Source organism: Patagioenas fasciata, chromosome 18 (assembly GCF_037038585.1).
Source record: "Patagioenas fasciata isolate bPatFas1 chromosome 18, bPatFas1.hap1, whole genome shotgun sequence".
NCBI lineage: Eukaryota > Metazoa > Chordata > Aves > Columbiformes > Columbidae > Patagioenas > Patagioenas fasciata.
This window is the reverse complement of record NC_092537.1, coordinates 358,583-379,898: the sequence shown is the minus strand read 5'-3', so window position 1 is coordinate 379,898 and position 21,316 is coordinate 358,583. Positions and strand designations below refer to the sequence as shown.

Below are 21,316 nucleotides of genomic sequence, written 5' to 3'. Positions count from 1 at the left end.
CGTTTCCACCCGAGCACAGGGGAGACGCCAGCCTGGAGCGTGGTGGATGTTTTACTGTGAAGTCCCGTGGGGTCAGGGCCAGCGCCAGCCTGCGACCCTGTCCCATTCCCAGCCCCGCGCACAGCAGCTGCTCAACAGCCACCTTGGGTGCCAGGAGCCGCCGGCGCCGCCACAGGGCTGGGGTCAGCGGGCGTCCCCGAGCGTGGCCCGGAGCCACTGCAGGACATCGGCCAGGCCGGTGCCGTCACGGGCGCTGGTCTCCAGCATCGTGATGGACTGCGTGGCGCAGGAGACGATGTCCTGCATGCGAAACAGCGACTTCATCTCCGCCAGCGACATGTAGCAGGGCAGGTCACTGCAGCGGGGGGTCTGTGTTAGCCCGCCAGGGCAGCTCCTGCCGGCACAGCCCTGGTCCGTGTGGGCCCGGTTAGTGTGGCAAAGCGCAGCTGCTGCCCCGGGACACATTGGGCTTCCTCGGTGTCACTGATGGAGGGGACTAGCGCAAACCCTGGGGCTGTCCCCACACACCCCACCCGCGGCGAGCCCCCTCCTCACATCTTGTTGAAGAGGACGAGGACGGGCACGGCGGCCAGCGGCGCTGCAGAGAGCACGGACAGCAGCTGCACGCAGGACGAGGACACCTGCGTGGGGTTGGCAGCGTCGACCACAAACTGTGGGGACAGAGGGGAGAGCGGCGGTGGGAGAGCCCGGGGAGGGCAATCAGGCAACCGGGGCTGAAACCGGGAGCCGACTCCCCGCAGTAGAGCAGGAGCGGGGGCCGACCCCCGGCCATGGGCGTCCCCCCGCCTCCCCCGGGCCGGGTCCGTCCCTGGGGCCGGGTCCATCCCTGGGGCCGGGTCCGTTGGTGACGGGTCCCGGTGCCGCCGCTCACCAGGACAGCGCTGCACTCGCCGTAGTAGCTGGGCCAGATGGGGCCCATGCAGCCGCCCAGCTCCCGCAGCCTCGCCCGCCGCGGCAGCCGCAGGTCGCTCAGGTTGGTGCCCACCTGCCGGGACAGGCGGCTCGGCGGCTGCGCACGGGGCCCCGGCCGCACCGGAGCTGCCGGGCGGCTCACGGCCCCGCCCGGCCCTGCCTACCGTGGGCAGCGTGGCCGGGGGCGCGCCCAGCTCCGTGTTCCCGTCCTCGGTGCTCAGCTGTGCAGCGGGTTAAGGACACGACGGCGCCTGGGAAGGGGACTGGGACACGCCCCTCCTTGCTTGCTTGCTTGCTTGCCCGCCCGCCCGGTCCCGCCCCGCCCCCTCCCCCGGTCCCGGTCCCGTCCCGTCCCGTCCCGTCCCGCCCCGCCCCGCCCCGCCCCCTCCCCCGGTCCCGGTCCCGGTCCCGTCCCGTCCCGCCCCGCCCCCTCCCCCGGTCCCGTCCCGTCCCGTCCCGTCCCGCGGATATGACGCAGCCGCCGCGCCACGAGGCTCTTCCCGCCGCCCGCCGCCCCCAGCAGCAGGCACGTGGGCACCGGCCGCCGCGCCGCCGCCATCCCGCCCCTGCCGGAAGCGGCCACGCCCCTGCCGGAAGGAGGCACACCCCTGCCGGAAGCGGAAGCGGCCGCGGAGGGTCGGTGGGGCAGCCGGTCCGCGGGGCAGCCATGGGGCGCGGCGGCGGCACCTTCGAGCGGCTCCTCGGTACCGGCCGCGGCCTCCTCCTCCCCTCCCCTCGGCGCGGCGGGCGGGGCGGGGCCGGGCGGCTGCCGGGCGCAGCGCGGCCGGGTCTCGGGGCCGCCTGGGCGGGTGGTGCCGGGCCCGGGCCCGCGGGAGCCGGTGCAGCGGGTCCGGGGGTACCGAGCGGCCCGGGGCGGCTGGCGGGGAAGAGCGAACGCAGCGGCGGGACGGGCAGGACCGCGTCCAGCGGCCTCACGGTCCGTTCCTTGCAGACAAAGCCACGAGCCAGCTGCTGCTGGAGACCGACTGGGAGTCCATCCTGCAGATCTGCGACATGATCCGCCAGGGAGACACGCAGTGAGCGCCGGGCGGGACGCGCGGGGCGGCCCGGGCTGCTGGGGCACGGCTGGCACGACATCCCCGGCGATGCGCGAGCTGCGGGGTGTTTGTGCCTCCGGGGAGCGATGGGGACCGCGGGCAAGCTGCGCCCCGCTGTCAGGGTGGGGGCGAGCAGGGTCCCAGCAGCGGGTGGAACCTCCCCTTGCATCCTTGGTTACCTCAGCTTACTCTCCTTCCTCACCCAGAGCAAAATACGCTGTCAATGCTATCAAGAAGAAAGTCAACGACAAGAATCCCCACGTGGCTCTCTACGCACTGGAGGTAACGGCCCAAACCGCGAGCGCTGCCGGGCTGGGTCCCAGGCCGGGAACTGCCGGTCCTTTCCCAGCTGTGCCAGCTGTGCCGCGCCGAGGGTTTGCCCGATGGGCTGGGAGTTTTGTGACCAGTCCACAGGCCGCAGTTTTTGTTCTTGAATTCCACCTCAGCGTTAGGAACAGACACAGCTGGAACACACTGTCCCTGCACAGCGGAGGTACAAAGGCCACCAAGCCATCGCTGTGTCACTTGCCCTTAGCCTGGCAGTGTCCACTTCTCAGGCTTCACTGGCGCTGCCCTAGCAGGACTCGTGGTTGGTGTCCCCATCTCGCTGTGCTGCCGCAGGGACCTGTGACGTGTGCTGGGACCCGTCGTGAGCCACAGAGGACAAAAGCCATGGGCTGATATTGTCCTTTGCCCTTGCAGGTTATGGAGTCAGTGGTTAAAAACTGTGGCCAAACAGTCCATGACGAGGTGGCCAATAAACAGACTATGGAGGAACTGAAGGAAATACTCAAGGTAAATATCTCTGATTTTATTGTTGTTTTTGACTGGGCGCATAGCAGAAGCCGCAGCAGCAAACGTGCATGTTCTCTCTTTCATTCCATTTGTATACGGAGCAGAAGGGATACAGGAAATGTGTTTCAGAAAAGAACAAATTGTGTTGTGTGGTGTGAGGGTGAGCGCAGGGAACTCGGGAGTGCCCGCTGGGGGGAGGAGTGTTGTGACAGCGAGGTGACGTTTGCCCGTGCTCTGAACTGGGGAGGGGCACGCTGCAAAGGCCCAGACGGTTTCCTGTGTGCAACGCTTTGCTTGGCTGGAGCCGGCAAAGGAGAACAGGTGACGGTCCAGCGCTGGGCAGCGGTGAGGTGAGTCCTGCCTGTGGTACCGCGTGAGGCACACGGGGAGGCCAAAACGAGCAGAAGCTTCCTCTTTATTTTGGCCATTTCACTGGCCTGTGGAACTGTTTGAGGAGCTTTGCAGGACCTGGACCTGGCCATGTTCAGTGCCAGGCCATTGTCACAAGCTCTGTCACTTGCCAGTTTGATATAACGTGTTGTCTCGTGAGCTCCGTGTGTTCTCCGGCTGGAGACTTCCACAAGTGAAGTGAAAATGAGAACTCGTCTCTCCAGCTCTCGGCCCCAGAACGGCAACGCCCAGGCAGCAGGTGCCCAGATGACCCAGATATTTGGTGACTGAGCTGTACGAGTCCCGTGGCCCCGCGCACCATTGCAGGGCGGCTCTGCTGTCACCTCCTGCCAGGGCTGACTCAGCCTCCGTGTGGGATCTGCTGACACACGGCCGCGGGTGAGCGGGCGTCACAGCCCGGTCCCTCCAGCACTGAGGAGATCAGATGAGAACAGATCAGGACATTTTGTGGTTCTGTCCAGTCCAGTTCCACAACTGCTGCAGACCCGCTGTCCTACGCTTGAAACTTTGCTGCTTGTGAGTGCCCAGGGCTGGTGAAAGGGCCGTAGTTCTGAGGAGGCTCCGGGCTGTGACATTTGTGGAATACAGGATTTTGCCAAGTCTTGTAGAAGTTTGGAGCTGCAGGAATTGTCAGGGAGTCACGCTGTGGGCTGAGCTCTCTGAAACAGGAGCTTGGTGACGCTGCTGCGCGTCTGGGCAATTTCTGCAGCAGCCGGTCATGTGAGTGCGCGGTGAGCTGGTGACAGAGCCGCTCGGGGGCTGCCTGGGACAGGAGCAGCCTGGCCAGGTTCCCTCCAGCTCCTCAACCTGTGGTACGGGCATCCCGGCCTCCAGAGGGCAGCCAGCCCCGCTGTCCTCACCGTGCCGCATCCTGCGGTGGCTTTGGCTGCTCCTGGGCAGGAGTCTGGGGCTGGGGGTGCTGACAGCCGGCACCAGCCCCACCAGGCCCTCTGCCGCGAGCTGCGCTGCCTGTCACCCGGGCGAGGCGGACGGGGCTGCGTCACCGTGGGTCCTGCAGTTTTCCAGGTGCAGGACGGGGTGCTCGTGTGAGGTGTCGAGCAGCCCGTGCTCGTGCCTGCGCCAGGCTCTGTGGGAAGTTTCCCAAAGCAGCGTAACCGCAGCGTTCCCAGGTCAATCCCCGCTCTCTGGAGGACGTTTCCTTGCTCGTGCTGTGGGTGGAGCGGGGAGGCCGAAGGAGCACGTGGTCCTTGCTCTGAACTACCCTGTTGCAGCTCTTACCTCGTGCAACTGCTCTGAAGTCTCTTTCTGTGGACGGTGTTTCCGGCTGTCTCCTGGGGGATCCACACCAGCCTTTGGGCTCCAGGGTCTTTTTTTCAGATTTTTTTTCTCCTCCTTTTCTGCGCAGCGGCAAGTGGAGACGAGTGTGCGCAGCAAGATCCTGTACCTCATCCAGGCCTGGGCTCACGCCTTCCGCAACGAGCCCAAGTACAAGGTGGTGCAGGACACCTACCAGATAATGAAGGTCGAAGGTGAGGACCGTGGGCAGAGGGGGGCGGACAAGTGGCCAAGCAGCTCTGGAGGAGCCGCACAGGAGGAGGAGCGGCTGTCAGGTCCTGCCTGGTGTTAGCCAAATCTAAACATGCAATACTGAGCTTTTCCTTGGCGTTAGTTGTGACACATCACGGGCAGGGCCGAGCTGAGCTGGGCCTGTCGCGTGGCCGGGACCCACGGCACAAGGGTGTTGGCACCATGGCCTCCCCGCACACAGGAGCCCCTTCCCACGGGACTCTCGCTTCTCCCGCAGGGCACGTGTTCCCGGAGTTCAAGGAGAGCGATGCCATGTTCGCTGCAGAAAGGGTGAGCTCTGCTGCGGGACCCACCTCACTCTCCTGTCCCGTCCCTGCTAACATCCTCCACTCCGTGCAGATCAGAGGCCTCGCTGGGTGCGTGATGCTCCAGCTGTCACACGGGCAGTTGCTGGGGTCGTGTACAGCCGTTCACCCCAAAACTGCCAGAGGGAGGGGAGATGTGACCAGGACAGGGAGTTAGTCTTGTCCCCGACTGGGTGGCCTTCCAGCCGCACGGCAGTCTGCACAGGGCCACAGGGCACTGCTGAAGCCATTGCTGTGCACACATGTTCCTAGAACACCTCTTGCTGACTGGGAAAGCGTCAGTCTCTGGTGACATGAGAGGAGGTCGTGTGCAGGGGTTGATATTTCCTGTTGAGCTGCAAACACTTCAGTCCCCCCACTCAGAAGCGCGCGTTGGTCAGCCCGGCAGCTCCGGAAGGCTCCCTGAGTTGTCCTCCCCGGGGCCGCCTTCCCCTCCTCACACAACTTTCCTTATCCCAACAGGCTCCCGACTGGGTGGACGCTGAGGAGTGTCACAGGTGCCGGGTGCAGTTTGGTGTCGTGACGCGGAAGGTGGGTGCTGCTCCTGCCCCTCGAGTTCCCCGTCCCGCGCAGCCCCAGGGCTCGTGGGGTTCCCTGCCCCCACGTGCGAGCGTGTCAGGGCTGGGCCGCAGGCCAGGAGCGTCTGAGTGATGTTTCCAGTGGTGAAGCAGCATCTGATGTGCTGATGTCTCCATCCTTTGCAGCATCACTGCAGGGCCTGCGGGCAGATCTTCTGTGGCAAATGCTCCTCCAAGTATTCCACCATCCCCAAGTTCGGGATTGAGAAGGAAGTGCGAGTCTGCGAGCCCTGTTACGAACATCTCAACAAGTCAGTGCCCTTTGTGGTGTTTCTTTGCTTGTGACAGCTAGAACAGAGAGGGGACACTTGGTGTGGAGCCACCTTCCTGCAGGGCAGAGCCAGGGTTCCCCAGCTGCGTGGGCCGGGCTGGGCTCCTCTCCTGAGAGCAGTTATGGCTGTAGTGTTGTGCAGAGCTGGGGCCCCAGCGCAGAGGAAGGAACGTTAACTCTGCTCTGTTGCCTCTTTCTGACTGCAGGAAAGCTGAGGGTAAATCTGCCGCCGCCTCCGAGCTGCCCCCCGAGTACCTGACCAGCCCCCTCTCGCAGCAGTCCCAGGTGAGCGCCGGCCCCGTTGCTCAGCGAGTGACCCTGCCCTGCACCTCGGTCCCTTCACTGAGCTTCTCTCACCCGCTGCTTGCAGCTGCCCCCCAAGCGTGACGAGACGGCTCTGCAGGAGGAGGAGGAGCTGCAGCTGGCGATCGCCTTGTCTCAGTCCGAGGCTGAGGAGAAGGAGAGAATGGTTCGTGCCCTGCTTGGCGTCGGGGAGCGGTTGTTGCCATACAGCCCAGATGTGCTGGGCCCCTCCTGGCTGCGTGGTGACAGATCCCCAGGCGTGTCCTGGTGTGAGCGAGTTGGGGGCCCGCAGGATGAGGGGGTGGACGTGGAGCCAGGCAGGAGCTGTGCTGCAGCGCCGGGTCACGGCCACAGGCTGTGCCCGCATGGGCAGCCCTGGGCACGCCGGCCTGCAGCAGCGGTACCAGGTGTGGGCCGGCTCTGCCAACTGTGCCTGCTGTCACCAGGAACTCGCCCACTCAGTGTGCCCTGTCTGGTGCTGACTGGGTGACCTGAGCCGTCTAGAACTGTCCCTGAGTTGACTGGTTTTTCTCATTCGCAGAGGCAGAAAACCACCTACTCCATGTACCCGAAGGCCGAGCCCACACCCGTCACCTCGTCAGCACCCCCGGTCAGCACGCTCTACTCCCCGCCCGTGGTAGGTCCCTGGGGGCCCCTGATGGTGGAGTGAGGGGCTCGGGCTGCCCTGTGCAGCCTTCCTGGGCCGAGTGGGATCGAATCCGTGTTCTGAGAGAAGAGATTTGCCCCGTTCAGGCCCTTGCTCTCCCACAGCACCGCTGTGTTTGCAGCCGGCAGTCAGGTGCCTCTGCTGCTCGCGGCAGCTGCCACGGCTCTGCCGAACGCACCGGCTGTCACCGGTCGGTCTCCTGGTGTGCAGCACTGGGGGTTGCGCGTGGCCACAGCTGAGCAGGACACGGGTGTGGGAGCTGCGGGTCTCTGGTTTCTCTGAACTGGATCTCTCTCTCTGTCTTGTTCCAGAACTCCTCTGCTCCCTTGGCTGAGGACATTGACCCGGAGGTGAGGACTCAGGGATCCAGACCTTGCTAGTCCCAGGCGCAGGCTCACTCCAGCGGGGCTGTGGTGCTCATCTGCCTTCTCTTGCAGCTGGCTCGGTACCTGAACCGCAACTACTGGGAGAAGAAACAAGAGGAGGTTCGCAAGAGCCCCACGCCGTCAGCACCCCTGTCCCTCACCGAGCCCGCTGCGCAGCCGGGGGAAGCCCACCACCCCCCACTGGGGGTTGTTGAGGTAAGGGGGGGCCTGGACCCATCTCTGGCAGCTTCTGGGGGGTGAGGAGCACCCGACTGCTTCCCTCAGCCCACCGCGCAGCACCGTGGGTTTGCTGCTGGCTCGGCAGGGAGGGCTGGGGCTGAGCGGCTGCCCGTCCCTCAGCAGCAGTACCAGAACGGCGAGTCCGAGGAGAACCATGAGCAGTTCCTGAAGGCGCTGCAGAACGCGGTCACCACCTTCGTCAACCGCATGAAGAGCAACCACATGCGGGGCCGCAGCATCACCAACGACTCGGCCGTGTTGTCCCTCTTCCAGTCCATCAACAACATGCACCCGCAGCTGCTGGAGCTGCTCAACCAGCTGGATGAGCGCAGGCGTACGTGGAGCTGCCTGGCGGGGCTGTGTCCCGGGGGCTGCCCCAAGTCCTGGGGTTTGGCATTCCCTGGCACAGCCAACGCGGCATGAAGGGGCGGGCGGTGCTCAGGGCTGGTCCGAGGGCTCTGCCCTGAGGGGTCCCTGACGCCGTCTCTCCCCTCCCCAGTGTACTACGAGGGTCTGCAGGACAAACTGGCCCAGATCCGGGATGCGCGTGGGGCTCTGAATGCGCTGCGGGAGGAGCACCGGGAGAAGCTGCGCCGCGCGGCAGAGGAGGCAGAGCGCCAGCGCCAGATCCAGCTGGCCCAGAAGCTGGAGATCATGAGGCAGAAGAAGCAGGTGAGGCAGGGAAGCACTGCGAGGGTCCCCAGGGCTGCGTCAGCCAGCCCACGGCGGGAGGGGACGCTGCGGGGCCCTGGCTCTGCCCGTCACGGCCGTGTTCCCGCAGGAGTATCTGGAGATGCAGCGGCAGTTGGCCATCCAGCGGCTGCAGGAGCAGGAGAAGGAGCGGCAGCTGCGCCTGGAGCAGCAGAAGCAAACCATCCAGATGAGAGCCCAGATGCCGGCCTTCTCCCTGCCCTATGCGCAGGTACGGCTGTTGGCCAGAGCCCCTCGGGCCCGGCCCAGGGGATGTGGCCTAAAGCTTCGCTTCGTTCCCCAGCAGCTCCAGGCCATGCCCGCAACCAGCGGGGTGATCTACCAGCCCTCTGGGCCCACCAGCTTCCCCAGCACCTTCAGCCCGGCCGGCTCAGTCGAGGGCTCTCCCATGCACGGCGTGTACATGAACCAGGCGGCGCAGGGGGGCTCGGGGCCGTACAGCGCGATGCCCGTTGCAGGGACAGGTGTGGCGGGCAGCTGGTCCTGTGTGGTGGGGGCTGAGCGTACGGCAGGTGCTTCAATCTCTGCCTCCCCCAGATCCCAGCATGGTGAACGCCTACATGTACCAGCCGGGCACGGGCAGCGGGCAGGCGGCTCCGCAGGGGGCGGCGGTGCCCACCACCACCCCCGCCTACTCCTCCTACCAGCCCACGGCAACGCAGGGCTACCAGGCAAGTGCGGTGGCCTGCCACACTGTCACAGTGGCTCGTGGCATTCTGCAGGGCCAGGACGTTCTGTGGGGCTGGTGCAACTTGCCTTGGCTCAGGGATGGGACCCCTGGGTGGGAGCGAGGGCTGGTTGGCCCCAGATCTCTGGGTCTGCCGCTGCTGTCGCTGGGAGCGCGCTGGGGCCAGAGCCGGGTTTGGGCTTCCCAGGGGTGCGGAGGGAGGACTCCTGGTTCCAGGGAAGTAGGGAGGGCAGTGGTGGTCCTGGGGCGCTGCCCTTGCCGTCTCACCAGCCTCTCCTCTGCAGAGCGCGGCCTCACAGTCGCAGAGCATCCCGGCCATCTCGCAGGCCCCCCAGGCGGGCACCATGGGCTACATGGGCAGCCAGTCAGTCTCCATGGGCTATCAGCCCTACGGCATGCAGGTGAGGGCACCGGGGACAAGCTGCAGGACATGTGCCCGTGGAGCCCCTCGGGCCTGCGGTGCCGGTGGTGGGAAGGGAGAGGCGGGGGAGGCTGTGGGTTCCCCTGCCCTGGGCGCTGCCGCCCCCAGCGCCTGACCCGCCCCTCCGCAGGGCCTCCTGTCCGCGCTGCCGGGGCAGGACGCGGCGCTGAGCAGCCTCCCCGCGCAGCCCTACCTGCCCGGGCAGCAGCCGCTCTACCAGCAGGTGAGTGCTGGGGGCCGGGGTCCCGGGATCGGGGCCCTGGGGTGCGCTCGCTGACGGACCCGCCTCCTCCCTTGCAGGTGGCCCCCGCGGGAGGGGCCCCCCCGCAGCCGCAACCGCAGCCGGCGCCCGCGCAGCCCCCGCAGGGCAGCGGGGAGGCGCAGCTCATCTCCTTCGACTGACCGCCCGGGTCCCGTTAGCACCAACTGCACCGCCCCGCCCCGCCGCCCCCGTCCCTGCCCGGGGGCGTGGGACCAAGCGTCCGGCCGGGGGGCGGCCCTGCACCCCGGGCCGCTTCCCCAGGCCCCCCGGCCCGGGCAGGACCCGCCCGGTTCGCCCCGTCCCGCCCCGGTCCCAGCTGCTCCTCGCCCCGGCCCCGCCGCTCCCTGCCCGCCCCCTGCGGGGGACACCGAGTGCGATCGGTGACAATAAAATGTTCTGAACGAGCAGCCGGTGTGTGAGCAGCGAGCGGGCCGTGGCCGCTGTGCGGAACGGGAGCGCTCGGGGCGCGCCGTGTACCGGGGCCAGCGAGTCCCGGCAGACCCAGCGGCTAGAGCGCCACCTCCTCCCCGCCCCACCATCGAGGCGAGGCGCCGGGCCTAGAGCGGCCGGCGCGGCGCGGGGGACGCCGGAACCATCGAGCGCGGGGCAGAGCGCCGCCGTGTCCTCTGCGGCCGCCATGCTGCCCGCCGCCCGCGCGCTGCCGCGCCTGCCCCGCCGCCCGCCGCCCGCCTGGCGCTGCGGGCCCGCCCGGCCGCTCGGCACGGCCCGGGAGCGGCGCTCCGAGGCGCTGGCCGGGGCGCCGCTGGACACGGCCGCCAAGGAGTACTCGCCCAAGGTGCGGCAGCTGGTGCGGGACATCGCGGGGCTGACGCTGCTGGAGGTGGCCGACCTCAACGCGCTGCTCAAGGTGGGTGGCGGGGCGGCCCGGCCCGGCTGCCCGTGGTCGGCCCGGCTCCCCGGGGTCGGCCCGGCTCCCCGGGGGCGGCCCGGCTGCCCGGGGTCGGCCCGGCTGCCCGTGATCGGCCCGGCTCCCCGGGGGCGGCCCGGCCCGCGTGCGCCGCCTCACCGGCCGCCGCGGCCGCTGCTCTTCCCGCAGGAGACGCTGAAGATCCCGGACGTGGCGGTGATGCCGGCGGCCGCCTCCGTGCAGCCCTCCCCGGCGGCTCCGCAGGTACCGGGAGCTGCGGGCGGGGGTCGGGAGCGGGGCCGGGGCCCTGGGGGCTTCACCGAGCTCTGGCTGCTTGCAGGAGGAGGAGGAGCTCCCGCTCAAGAAGGAGAAAACGCACTTCACCGTCCGGCTGACGGAGCTGAAGCCCGCGGACAAGGTGAAGCTGATCAAGGAGGTGAAGAACTTCGTACCGGGAGTGAACCTGGTGCAGGTGAGCGGGGCTGCGGCCCCGGCGGGGGCTGCGGAACGGTGCCAGCGGTTCAGAGGGAGCCGGGATCCCTGTGCTCAGACCAGCACTCCGCCGTGCGCAAAGCGTGGCCAGGGCGCAGAGCAGGAGTCGCCTGTGTCTATTTGGTGTTTTTTAGAGGGGGTCGTTCCCTTCCCGCTCTGCTGCGGCAAGCACCTGAGCCCTGGCAGAGGTGATGGGATGAAGGAGGAGGCTCAGAACAAAGACCTGAGGGTCCTCTGTGCCAGTCTCACTGTCTCTAGGTCTAAGAGCTGCTGTGAGCTGTCCTGGAGAACTGGGCAGCAGCCAGGACTCCTCGTTACAGCTGCATTTGGCTTGCCTTCCCCTAAAGTTTTTTTGCTTTTTCAAGGTATATGGACCTTAGATGAGTTTCTATGTGAGGTTTCTCTACATGTCTTTCAGTCCGTGCTTCCAGTGCTTTCCAGAGCTCCTCTTTTTGTAGGTGATGCTTTTTCCTTTGGGCCTTTCACAGTCCCATGCAGTGTCTGAGCTCGTGCCCTTGAGCAATGCTGTAGGCTCACGACAAAGAGTGGGTGATACAGCGCTACAGCTCCTGCTACAGAAGCATTTAACGTGCTTCAGTTCTCCGCTGGATGATGCTTTCATGTATTGGTGATTATAGAAGCGCTTTCTATTTATCCTATTGCAAGGAAGAAACGTTAAGCATTGTAGAATCTGCTCTCATTTGTAGCCTGGGATATCAGGATGATTTGCAGGAAATCTTCTGACCCATTCATATTGCAATGTTGCAAAGCGAACAGTTTGATAACAGAGGAACTCCGGTGGTAGAGATGTGAGTCTCCTTGGCCACTGGGACGATGAGCTGGGTACTCTGGCAGTTTGTCCGTTATCAGTCCCAAGCAAACATTGAAATACCACAGCCTATAACGCACTGATCAGCGAATAATTAAAATCTGTCTGGAGAAGTAAAGCTCAGTCAGTTTGGCTCAGCACGCGGAACCCGCCAGGCGCGCTGGTCACAGTTCCAATGCGGTTACAGGTTGGCGGGTGCAGGTTATTGCCGGTAAACTTGGTCGAGTGTGACTTACCTGACGTTTTGGTTAAAATACACTCACACAAAACCAACCTCTACCGGAGGTCGTTTAGCTGATAGGTTCTTATTGTAAATTTGCCATCCAGTTAAGGGGTTTTCGTAAGATTTGCAGGGAATATGTTCTTGGCCTGTAAGGCTGTGAATTGTTTGGAAAAGCAGTTGTAGAAAAGCCTTTGGTCGTTGGGCGCTGGTGCGACAGGAGCAGGACAGCACCACAGGTCCGGCCTTGCTGGGACCGGCACGGCGTCAGCGCGAGCCGGGCTTGAGGCCGTTGTCACCGCCGGAGTGTGTTCAGGGCTGGAAACGCGGCTGTGCCCCACGGCTGCCGCGCGGGCCCTGCTCCCCGTCCTGCCGCGAGGGCCGGGCGGCCGTTCCCGCGCACCGGGCCGCTCTGGAGCGGGAGTTCAGCGCCAGCGAGCCACGGTCTGAGGAACGTCAGCCCCGCGGGGCCAGCGGCGCCGGAGCACGTCACCGCGAGGCGGCTCCGAGCACGTCCCCAGCGCCTTGGACCAAGGCTGCACAGCGTGTGATGGGAGGAACTTACAATTGCTCACTGAAAAGGGTCTCCCCGGGCTGCCCTGGATGTGCCGTCACTTGCAGTCAGGCTCGAGTGTCTTCCAGCAACACGTGCTGTTGTTCAAGTGAAAGTCCTGGGTTTTGGGCCAGTCCGTGAGTTTCCCCGGTCAGCTGTGCAGAGGTCAGGCTCTGCCAAATCTGCCAGCCCGGGCACCCCAGCCGCTTCACGAGTCTTGGCATTTGTCCCCCCCGCAGGCCAAGAAGCTGGTGGAGTCCCTTCCGCAGGAGATCAAGGCGAACGCCTCCAAGGAGGAGGCAGAGAAGATCAAAGCGGCGCTGGAGGCGGCGGGAGGGACTGTGGTTCTGGAGTAGCGGCTCCGGCTCAGCGGGAGGGACTGGCGCGACGCAGCCGTCGCCGCTGCTGCCCGCCCGGGCGCCGGCCGCTGCCGAGCCGGGTCCAGACGCGTCCGAGCGCGAGACGTCCCCTCGTCTTGTGGTGGGAATGCTCTCCGGGAGCGATGCGGTGCAGGAATGCTGTACGGTTTGACAGGGCTGCTGTCTAGTTCTGGCATCACAATGGACTCTTCATAAATGTCAAAAAATAACTGCAAAATGGTTAATGTCTCAAAATCAGCCCCCACGCTCGTCCTGTGGGCTCCACACGTGCACCCCAGTGCCTGTGCTGCCTGCACCCGCCGCACCACGCAGCGCCCACGCTGCCCGTGCGTGCCGCTGCACGGGCCGGCCTGGCCGCCGTTAGCGGTTCGCCGTTAGCGGGAGAGGCGCGTCGCTCGGTGTGCGGAGCGGCCCCCGCGGCCCCGGGCCGGCGACGGGCAGCGCGGTACCGGCGGGGGCGGGGCCTGCAGGGGGCGTGGCCGGGCCGGGGCGTGGCCGGCGCAGAGCGGCGCCCATGGCGGAGCGGCGCGTGTCGCGCTGGTACTTCGGCGGCCTCGCGTCGTGCGGCGCCGCCTGCTGCACCCACCCGCTGGACCTGCTGAAGGTGAGGCCGGGGGAGCGGGCACCGGCGGGGGAGCGGGCATCGCCTGGGGGAACGGCGGCCGGGACCGGGAAGCGACTGGGAGGACGGCTGTGGGACCGGGTCTGGGTGACGGGGACCGGCAGACCCTGTGCGGCAGCCGTGAGAGATCGGGGACCGGTTGCGGGGCCGGCTCTGATTGACCGGCCAACGGCTCTGGGGCAGCCGGTAACGGCCGTGCGGGGCGGGGGAACGGCTGCGAAAGGCGGCAGCGGGTGCCGGGGAACGGCCGGAGAGGACCGGGGAGCCGGTTCTGAGCGGCCGGGCTGCGGCTGAGAGGACCGGGAGCGCGGGGATGCGGCCCTGGGCTCGGGGAGGAGCCGGGGACGGGCGGGGGGAGCGCGGGGTGCCGGCCCGGGAGCTGCGGGGTGCGGGGGTCATGGAGGACACCCCGGGCAGCCCTGCCCGAGTGCCTGTGCACGGCCCGGCGGTGGCTCCGGGGCCGCGGCCTTGGACAGCGGCCCACTGGGCTCCGTGTCCTCGGGCCAAGATGTCACCGAGGCTCCGCGGCCAGCCTGGCATCCCCGCTCCCGCACAAAGAGCGCCGCGCGCAGCCCGGCGCTGCCAGCGCCCACGGACGGGGCGAGTGCCAGCGCTGCCCGGAGCCCCGTGTGCCGGCCAAGCCGCGGGCAGGCGGCGGGGGGAGCGGGAGCGCCAGCCCGGGGTCTGCTGGGCCGGTGGGCAAGGCTGGGGACAGGCAGCCCCTTCCCACCCCCTCGCGTGGAGCGAGGGGGCCATGTGCCGGGCGCGGGCCCAGGGGAGAAGCTGGCCCTGGCAGGGGGTGCCGGCTCCCCGGTGCTCGGCCCGTTGCCGTGCCCGGCTGGCAGCCCGTGGGAGCTCGTGTGGGATGCCCTGGCAAGACGCTAAGCAGGGGAATTAGTCTGGCACACGTCTCTGGGTCTGTCTCTGTCCCTGAGCCAGCGTGGCGGGTGTGACTTTTGGGCTGTGACCCACGGATGCGCAGCCCCGTGTGCCCTGCAGCCGCGAACAGCCAGGGCTCGTGCTTGACCCCTGAACACGGAGCTACCTTTGACCGCAGTGGGGCTGGTGCCAGGTGCGGGGGAGCACGAGGGGCGTCAGGGCCTGGCAGGACAGGGGTCCAAGGGCACCTCACAGCACCTCTGGACCTTGGCCCCGGCGAGAGGCCCCACTCGGCCAGAGGTGGCTTGCAGTGCGGCCGGGACGCCTGGGCTGGCACAGTGCAGCCGCTGGCCGCCCACGGGCTGCCTGCCCTGCGGCGGTGACCACAGCGCTGGCCGGGCTGTCCCCTGCCCTCCCGCCTGCGCTTCCGCGGGGCCGACAGGCAGCAGAGGCGCCAGGCGTGGCTCCGGTGTTCCTGCCTGCGCCAGGCTGTCCAGCAGCCGCTTGCTCAGCTGCCCAGCACGCCACAAGCTCTGGTTCCCCAAAATGTGCCTGCCGGGGTCAAACGCAGGTTCCCTTCCCTGCAGCTGCCCGGTGCGGGACACGGAGGCTGCTCCCGGCGTCCTGCAGCGTGTCCCACGCTCCGGCCGCGCTGGGGCTTCTGTAATGGGAGCCGGGCCTGGCCGCCCGCCAGCGGCCCTTTGCTCTCTTTAATTTGATCTGCTGGGGCCTTTGACTGACACGTGATTTGCACAGAATGGGGCCGGGCGGGCGCACCCCGAACGCGCTCCGACACCGACCGGCACGGCTGCTCCGTCCCAGCCAGCCCGCGGTCCCGCGGCCGCTTCCCCCGGCGATGGTGGGAGGTGCTGGGCAGGGAGGGCAGCGCCCGGTGTGCCCGGAGCTGTTCCAAGCGGGTGAGCGGGGCTGCAGGGCTGTCCCGCTGCTGCGGTTCCTGCCGCGGGGGAGGAGGGGAAGTTACTCTGGAGGCCTCGCGCAGCAAGGGCACCGGGCAGCGGGAGGTCACGAATTCACCAGCCTCGTCACGGCCCCTCTGAGCAAACCCGCACTGGTGCTCGCTCACTCCGGTGCTGCCAGATCCTCTCAGTGTTTCTCGGAGGGGCAAGCACCACCGCTTCACCTTGGGGCGCGCTGTGAGGCCCCTGGGCCGGGCAGGCGCCTCAGCACTCATCCTGCTCCCGCAGCCTCCGCTGTGCTGGGCTGGGCCGGTTTCACAGTGCCGCTGAGGTGAGCGGAGCCTGGAGCTATCGCAGGAAACCTCCTGCGTGAGTGCTGGCTGGGCACCCGACAGGCACCCGGCACGGCCAGCGCTGCCCGGCGCTCTCCCGCTGCTGCCCGGTGCTGAGCGGGTGCGCTGACGCTGCCGGACTCTGCCCCAGGTCCACCTGCAGACGCAGCAGGAGGCGAAGATGCGGATGATGGGGATGGCGATGCATGTGATCCGCACCGATGGCTTCCTGGCTCTCTACAACGGGCTCAGCGCCTCGCTGTGCCGGCAGGTGAGTGCTGCCGTGCTCTGCCGGCCCCTGCTCCCCGAGGGCAGCACGGGGCTCCTGCAGCGGGGCCCCCGTTGTGCAGCTGGGCTGGAGCTGACAAGCTGCCCGAGCCGCAGGGCCGGGGCGGCAGCACCCAGCGGGACGCAGCGGCTCATTGTCCCTCTCCTGCAGATGACGTATTCCTTGACTCGCTTTGGCATCTACGAGACCGCAAAGAACCACTTGGACCAGGGCAGCAAGGGGCCTCCCCCCTTCTACCAGAAAGTGCTGCTGGGGGCAGTGGGAGGTGAGTGAGGGTCCCACAGCCCCGGGCTCCCGCAGACTGCAGGAGTCCCTGACCCCGGCTCTTCTTTGGCCACAGGTTTCACCGGTGGGTTGGTGGGGACCCCGGCTGACATGGTGAACGTCAGGTCAGTCCTGCTTGTGTCCTGGTGCTGCTGCTGGGGGGCTGGTGGCTGGCACGCGGCAGCAGCTGGGGCGGTGGGATGGTCCCCGTGTCTTGACCGCTCCTGACCGGGCTGCCCGTGGGTAGCAGCGCCGTCCGCGGAGCTCTGTACCCCGAGGGACCAGGGTTGTTCTGCCCCTCAGTGGCAGCCGCAGCCCCATCCCCTCTCGTGCCCCCAGGAGCTGTGTGGCTGGAGGCAGCTTTCTTGTCCCTTTGCGAACAGACGTCGTGACCCGTTTGCTGGGACCCTGCCTGCCGCCCTGAGCAGGGCCGGGCTCGGCCCGGGCCCCCGGCGCCGGGGACAGCGGCCCCCTCGCCCCGCTCGCCCCGCTCGCCCCGCTCCCCCCGCTCCCCCCGCTCCCCCCGCTCCCCCGCTCGCCCCGCTCGCCCCGCTCACCCCGCTCTCTGCCTTGTAGGATGCAGAACGACGTGAAGCAGCCGCCGGCCCAGCGGCGCAAGTGAGTGCGGGCGGGGCAGAGAGGAGGGGTCGGGACGCGCGGGGTCCGTGTGGCCGCGGGGGGGCAGCACTGCACCGGCAGCGGGGCCGCACCGGGGCCGTACCGGGAGCACCGGGGCCGGGGCTGCGGCCCCGGGAGCTGCGGCTGCCCGGGGGGGCGGCGGGGGCGCTGGGGGAGCTCCGGCCCTGACGCCGCCCCCTCTCGCTCCTTGCAGCTATTCCCACGCCCTGGACGGCATGTACCGCGTCCTCCGGGAAGGTGAGGCCGTGCCAGCCGGGCAGGGCGAGCGCGCCTGGGCTGTCCTCGCTGGCACCGGGAGCAGACACCGGGCGGCCGTGGGCCGCGGAGCCGCGGGTCGGGCAGCGCCCGGCGCCTCTGAACCCTCTGGCGGCGCCGGCAGCCTGCCTGGCGTCCGGGGAAAGGGAGACCTGCCCGAGAGGGTGGAGCAGGTGGGAAGGGACGAGCAGCGGGGAGGACGTGGTGCTGTTCTCCAGGATTCCCCTTTGCCGCAGCCCGCTTGCTGTTGCGTCTCAAGCGCTGTTGTGTGAGGGGCTGGGACACTGAGCGGAGGCTCGTGGGCCACAGGAGGGTGAGTGGTGTCCAGCACTGTGCAGGTCCCAATCTGTCTGTCCACAGAGGGCCTGAAGAAACTCTTCTCAGGAGCCACGATGGCATCCAGCCGAGGGGCCCTCGTCACCATAGGGCAGGTAGGACAATGGTGCAGGGCAGCAGGTGACGGGGCAGTCCCCGGCGAGGAGAGGACGTGTCACTAATATGCCGTGTGTCCACAGGTCTCCTGTTATGACCAGACCAAGCAGCTGGTTCTGGCGACTGGGATCCTGTCAGACAACATCCTCACTCACTTCCTGGCCAGCGTCATCGCTGTGAGCCGGGCTGGGTGCGGGAGGCAGGGCCGGGCTGCCACAGCTGCTTCTCAGGCCTGGGATGAAGCAGGGCGGGCACACAGGCTGCTGCGGGGCTCTGGGTCCCTCTGGCGACCACGGCAGTCCCGGCGCCCAGGGCTCCTCCAGCCGCCGCCGCTGACCCCGCTGCCTCTCCCCAGGGCGGATGCGCCACATTCCTGTGCCAGCCCCTGGACGTGCTCAAGACGCGGCTCATGAACTCCCAGGGCGAGTACCAAGTGAGCGGTCCCTCCTGCCCGCCTCCCGCCCCTCTGCGCATCGACCCCTGCCTCCCGGGCCTCCTCACCTCTCCCTGTCGCTCTAGGGTGTCACCCACTGTGCCATGGAGACTGCCAAGCTCGGGCCCCTCGCCTTCTACAAGGTACCCAGCTGGGGACATCTGGGATGGGCTGGTGGGGGAAGCGGGGGGACCTGGGCTGGGAGCAGAGTTGATGTCCAGGACGGTCCCAGGCAGGAGGCCCCTGGGCTGCGCTGCCTGTGGTGCAGCTGCTGCCACCCCAGTCCTCGGTCTGCCCGTCCCCGCGGTGCTGCCGGCCGGGCTCCCACGTGGGGCGCGGGCCTGGGCGGCGCGGCCCCGGCACTCGGTCGGAGCTGCTGGGGCGCAGGCACCTGTCAGCTCTGGGGCCCTACGTGCCCAGGCTTGGTGCAACCGCCCCGCGCTCAGTCTCACTCCCGGGATGGCCCGGAAAAGAGGTTTCACACCTGAGGTCTCTTCCAGATTCTGCCCGTCAGGCACTTTCCCTGTTACAGCCTGTCCGCTCGTCCTCTCCAGGCAGCCCAGCCCCCTTCCGAGCCAGGGGCTGCGGGATCTGACCCGGGCTTCTCTGGAGATTCTGCCTACGTGGTGGTGACGGCAGCGCTGCTGTGTTTGCGGGCAGAGGGGTTGATGCATGATGCCGAGATCTGTGTGCGCTGCGCTGGCTGCGGTGCCTCCTGCACCGCTCCGCAGCCTCTGCCTGCACCGAGGCCCCGGCTCCCGCAGCTCGTGCTGCATGCCCCGCCGGAGCCCCCGCGCTTGCCAGCCCCCGGGGGTTGGGCTCCCGGCACCCTGGGCCCTGGCGGGGAAGCCCAGGACCAGGCACACACTGACTCCCTTTTCTCGCTGCCTCTTCCAGGGCTTCGTTCCTGCTGCCATCCGGCTCGTTCCTCACACTGTCCTCACCTTTATCTTCCTGGAACAGCTGCGCAAACATTTTGGGATGAAAGTGGTCACCTGAGTAGGAGGGACGGTACCCCACCCCACCTTGCCCCAGGGGGGTGAGCGTGCGGGTCACTGCTGAGGCCCCAGAACCCCTCTGCTGTCTGGGGCCAGCACCATTCCCCTTGTCCCCACTCCTGTGCCTTGCCAGTGCCTGTGACCAACCAGTCCCAGACTCTCCTTTCCTCTCTCACCCCCGTTCTCAGCATCTCTGTGACCTCTGGTCTGGGATATTCTTGGACCTCTTGTTCCCCCTGCACTGTTCGTTTGGGGTTTTTCTGCTGTTTTCCACTGCCCTTCTGGCCACAAGTCCTGCCCTGCCCCGTGTGGGCCGCCGGGAGCAGGACTGCCCTGTCCCGGGGCAGGGGGACCCATCTGGCCCCGCAGGACCGGGGGTGACGTCCATGCTGTGCCGGGGGCTGTGCCGGGGCCGCAGGGGAGACGCCGGCTCAGCCCTGGAGCCCTTAGTGCCCCTGGCCCCACGCTCCTGCGCTGGGTCCCTGCTCTGCTTCCCGGCCCCCCAGACACCCCCTGCTTCCACTTGCCAAACCTCCCCCATGCCCGCTGGCTGCTGGGCTCTTCAGGGATTCTGCCTCATACCAATGACAGAGCAGGGACCCCCGGGGGTGATGGCAGCAGCCAGGCAGGGCCCCCACCAGCCCCCCAGCCCTGCTCCCTCACCTGCAGGGCGCTGCCCTCCCCAGCCCCGGGGGAGCATCCGTCCAGCACTGCCCTGGGCCCCCCCAGCCCCATCTGCCCCCCAGCCCCCTCGCCCTGCCCCTAGGGGCTGCGGGCACCAGCCCCTCTCCATGTGCACCCCTGCGTGTGGCGGCCCCGAGGGATCAAAGAACTGGAATATCTGTGACCTTAATATACAATAAACAGTGGAACAAGCACAGGGCCTGGTGTCCTGCTCGTGTGGGGGATGCTGTGCCCCTCCCACTGGGGGCTCAGGCTTGGAGCTGAGCTCCCCAGGAGAACAAGGCTCGTGCCCCTCGGCATTGCCCCAAGCAGGGGGCCTGCACGCCTTTCGGTGCCCCCAGCCGGCCCGGGGGCTGCGTGTGCCTGGGTTGCCCGTCTCCCCCGGACCAGCCCTGCGCTGAGCTGTGCCCGGGCTCAGCGGAGCGGGCCGGGCTGTGCCGGGCGCCTGCTGGCTCTGCCGCGGCGCGGGAGCTGCCTGCTGGATGTGACGCTAATTGGGCTCCAGCGGGCGGAACGGAGCCAGCCTGGAAGAGCAGAGAAGTGAAAGCTCGTCACCTTAACGAAGCCTAATGATGCTGGCTGGCACTGCTGCTTTGTTCCTGTGCCTGGATCTGTGTGAGAGCTGTGGGCAGGTGAGCATGAGGCGAGCTGAGCCCTCTTTCCTCGTGAGGGGTTGGGGGCTGCCCGGGCTGTGGTGCCTTGTGGCCCCGGTTGCCACAGCACCACTTCCAGCGTGACGGGTGCTGCTCGGTGCCCACACCAAAGGCTAGTGCAGAGCCGCAGGACCCTGTCCTGGCCAGCGGCAGAGCCATTCCAGCCCAGCCATGGTCCTGCTGGCTGTCCCAGCCCCGCACTCCCACCGCTCGCACACCCTCTTCCCACCCCCCTCACGGCAGCTGAGCGGTGCCGCGGCCGCCCCGGCAGGACAGCGTGTGCCAGACGCAGCCTGGAGCACTGCGCGCCAGCGGCTCCGCGGTGCGGGAGCACCTGTTATCTCTGAGCATCGCGGACCCAGGTGCCTCGGCCCTGTCAGCGGCGCACAGCCAGCCGCGTATGCGCTCACCCCGTGGGTCTCGCCCTGCCCAGGCCTCTGCCGCCCCAGCAGTCACCCCACAGCCTGGGCAGGGCTGGGGTTGCTGGTGCCCCCTCCACAGCCCCGACTGGGGGGGGCAGGGGCTGTGTCCAGGGGGTGCAGCTGTGAGTCTGAACCTCCCCAATGCTTCAGAGGCACCTGCAAGCCCCAGCGTGTGCCCAGGCGTCTGGGCTGCTCTCTCCACACCCGCAGGGGCTCCGAGTGAGCGGGACCCCGGCCGGGGGCTCCCGGAGCCCCGTGCTGCAGCCAGCTCCGGGGGCAGGGCTGGCCGGGTGCCAGGCGGGAGGGCGCTCGGTGTCCCCGAGCTGTCGCAGCCTCCATGGCCGCCACGGCTGTCGGCCCGAGGTAAATCTGTTGGAGCCCAAGGGCCGGGGCAGCGCAGCTCCCGGTGGCCCTGCCCGGGCCACGCTGCAGCTCCGGGCTCGGGGGCTCGGGGCCGGGATGTGTTTACCCGGTGCCGCAGCGGGGCAGCGCCGCAAACACGGACCCGTCGCCGCCGGCCGTGGCCGGAACGCGGGGGTCGAGGCAACTCCCAGCTGCTCGGCCAAGGTTTGTCCTGGGCCTCGGGGGGACGGGAGTGT

The 21,316-nt window shown here is 67.8% G+C and overlaps 4 protein-coding genes across 11 annotated transcripts; 3 read left to right on the top strand and 1 right to left on the bottom strand.

The window, feature by feature from the left end:
- Positions 1-35: 35 nt before the first annotated feature.
- Positions 36-1,519, bottom strand: ARL16 (ARF like GTPase 16). Of its 4 annotated transcripts, none has more exons than XM_065852285.2 (5): positions 1,406-1,506; positions 1,098-1,157; positions 893-1,006; positions 556-671; positions 36-394 (listed from the first exon to the last, which is right to left on the bottom strand). In XM_065852285.2, the coding sequence occupies exons 1-5, from the start codon at positions 1,490-1,492 to the stop codon at positions 184-186; spliced, it is 588 nt and encodes a 195-aa protein (XP_065708357.1). In that variant the 5' UTR covers positions 1,493-1,506; the 3' UTR covers positions 36-183. The 4 variants fall into 4 exon arrangements, with proteins under 4 accessions (XP_065708357.1, XP_065708360.1, XP_071672669.1 ...); XM_065852288.2 differs by having other exon boundaries at positions 36-355; XM_071816568.1 differs by having other exon boundaries at positions 36-300.
- On the top strand, positions 1,500-9,817 carry HGS (hepatocyte growth factor-regulated tyrosine kinase substrate). Of its 4 annotated transcripts, none has more exons than XM_065852281.2 (21): positions 1,500-1,637; positions 1,886-1,970; positions 2,198-2,273; positions 2,694-2,786; positions 4,564-4,687; positions 4,963-5,015; positions 5,513-5,581; positions 5,755-5,879; positions 6,106-6,184; positions 6,270-6,368; positions 6,744-6,839; positions 7,181-7,219; positions 7,307-7,450; positions 7,598-7,808; positions 7,974-8,146; positions 8,256-8,396; positions 8,472-8,649; positions 8,723-8,856; positions 9,158-9,274; positions 9,425-9,517; positions 9,595-9,817. In XM_065852281.2, exons 1-21 carry the CDS (start codon positions 1,601-1,603, stop codon positions 9,694-9,696), a joined length of 2,268 nt encoding a protein of 755 aa, XP_065708353.1. In that variant the 5' UTR covers positions 1,500-1,600; the 3' UTR covers positions 9,697-9,817. The 4 variants fall into 4 exon arrangements, with proteins under 4 accessions (XP_065708353.1, XP_065708352.1, XP_065708351.1 ...); XM_065852280.2 differs by having other exon boundaries at positions 7,595-7,808; XM_065852279.2 differs by having other exon boundaries at positions 7,595-7,808; positions 8,469-8,649.
- A 361-nt stretch (positions 9,818-10,178) lies between these two features.
- On the top strand, positions 10,179-13,115 carry MRPL12 (mitochondrial ribosomal protein L12). Its single transcript, XM_065852292.2, has 4 exons — positions 10,179-10,424; positions 10,614-10,688; positions 10,765-10,896; positions 12,758-13,115. Exons 1-4 carry the CDS (start codon positions 10,194-10,196, stop codon positions 12,872-12,874), a joined length of 555 nt encoding a protein of 184 aa, XP_065708364.1. The 5' UTR covers positions 10,179-10,193; the 3' UTR covers positions 12,875-13,115.
- Positions 13,116-13,364: 249 nt separating this feature from the next.
- SLC25A10 (solute carrier family 25 member 10) lies at positions 13,365-19,836 on the top strand. 2 transcript variants are annotated; one of them, XM_065852686.2, is made up of 11 exons: positions 13,365-13,502; positions 15,800-15,919; positions 16,088-16,202; positions 16,278-16,326; positions 16,778-16,819; positions 17,034-17,077; positions 17,456-17,526; positions 17,611-17,703; positions 17,883-17,960; positions 18,047-18,103; positions 18,858-19,836. In XM_065852686.2, exons 1-11 carry the CDS (start codon positions 13,413-13,415, stop codon positions 18,957-18,959), a joined length of 861 nt encoding a protein of 286 aa, XP_065708758.1. In that variant the 5' UTR covers positions 13,365-13,412; the 3' UTR covers positions 18,960-19,836. The 2 variants fall into 2 exon arrangements, with proteins under 2 accessions (XP_065708758.1, XP_071672668.1); XM_071816567.1 differs by lacking the exon at positions 13,365-13,502 and adding an exon at positions 15,565-15,647.
- Positions 19,837-21,316: the final 1,480 nt, after the last annotated feature.

Coding starts and splice junctions, on each gene's coding strand:
- ARL16 (XM_065852285.2), bottom strand. CDS start 1,492: ATGGCGGCGGCGCGGCGGCCGGTGCCCACGTGCCTGCTGCTGGGGGCG. Junction 1,158..1,405: donor TCGTGGCGCGGCGGCTGCGT/CATATCCGCGGG, acceptor TAACCCGCTGCA/CAGCTGAGCACCGAGGACGG. Junction 672..892: donor GCGAGTGCAGCGCTGTCCTG/GTGAGCGGCGGC, acceptor CTGTCCCCACAG/TTTGTGGTCGACGCTGCCAA.
- HGS (XM_065852279.2), top strand. CDS start 1,601: ATGGGGCGCGGCGGCGGCACCTTCGAGCGGCTCCTCG. Junction 5,880..6,105: donor TGTTACGAACATCTCAACAA/GTCAGTGCCCTT, acceptor TTCTGACTGCAG/GAAAGCTGAGGGTAAATCTG. Junction 9,518..9,594: donor AGCAGCCGCTCTACCAGCAG/GTGAGTGCTGGG, acceptor CCTCCCTTGCAG/GTGGCCCCCGCGGGAGGGGC.
- MRPL12 (XM_065852292.2), top strand. CDS start 10,194: ATGCTGCCCGCCGCCCGCGCGCTGCCGCGCCTGCCCCGCCGCCCGCCG. Junction 10,425..10,613: donor ACCTCAACGCGCTGCTCAAG/GTGGGTGGCGGG, acceptor CTCTTCCCGCAG/GAGACGCTGAAGATCCCGGA. Junction 10,689..10,764: donor CCTCCCCGGCGGCTCCGCAG/GTACCGGGAGCT, acceptor GGCTGCTTGCAG/GAGGAGGAGGAGCTCCCGCT.
- SLC25A10 (XM_065852686.2), top strand. CDS start 13,413: ATGGCGGAGCGGCGCGTGTCGCGCTGGTACTTCGGCGGCCTCGCGTCG. Junction 16,327..16,777: donor GCTGACATGGTGAACGTCAG/GTCAGTCCTGCT, acceptor TCTGCCTTGTAG/GATGCAGAACGACGTGAAGC. Junction 17,704..17,882: donor TCCTGGCCAGCGTCATCGCT/GTGAGCCGGGCT, acceptor GCCTCTCCCCAG/GGCGGATGCGCCACATTCCT.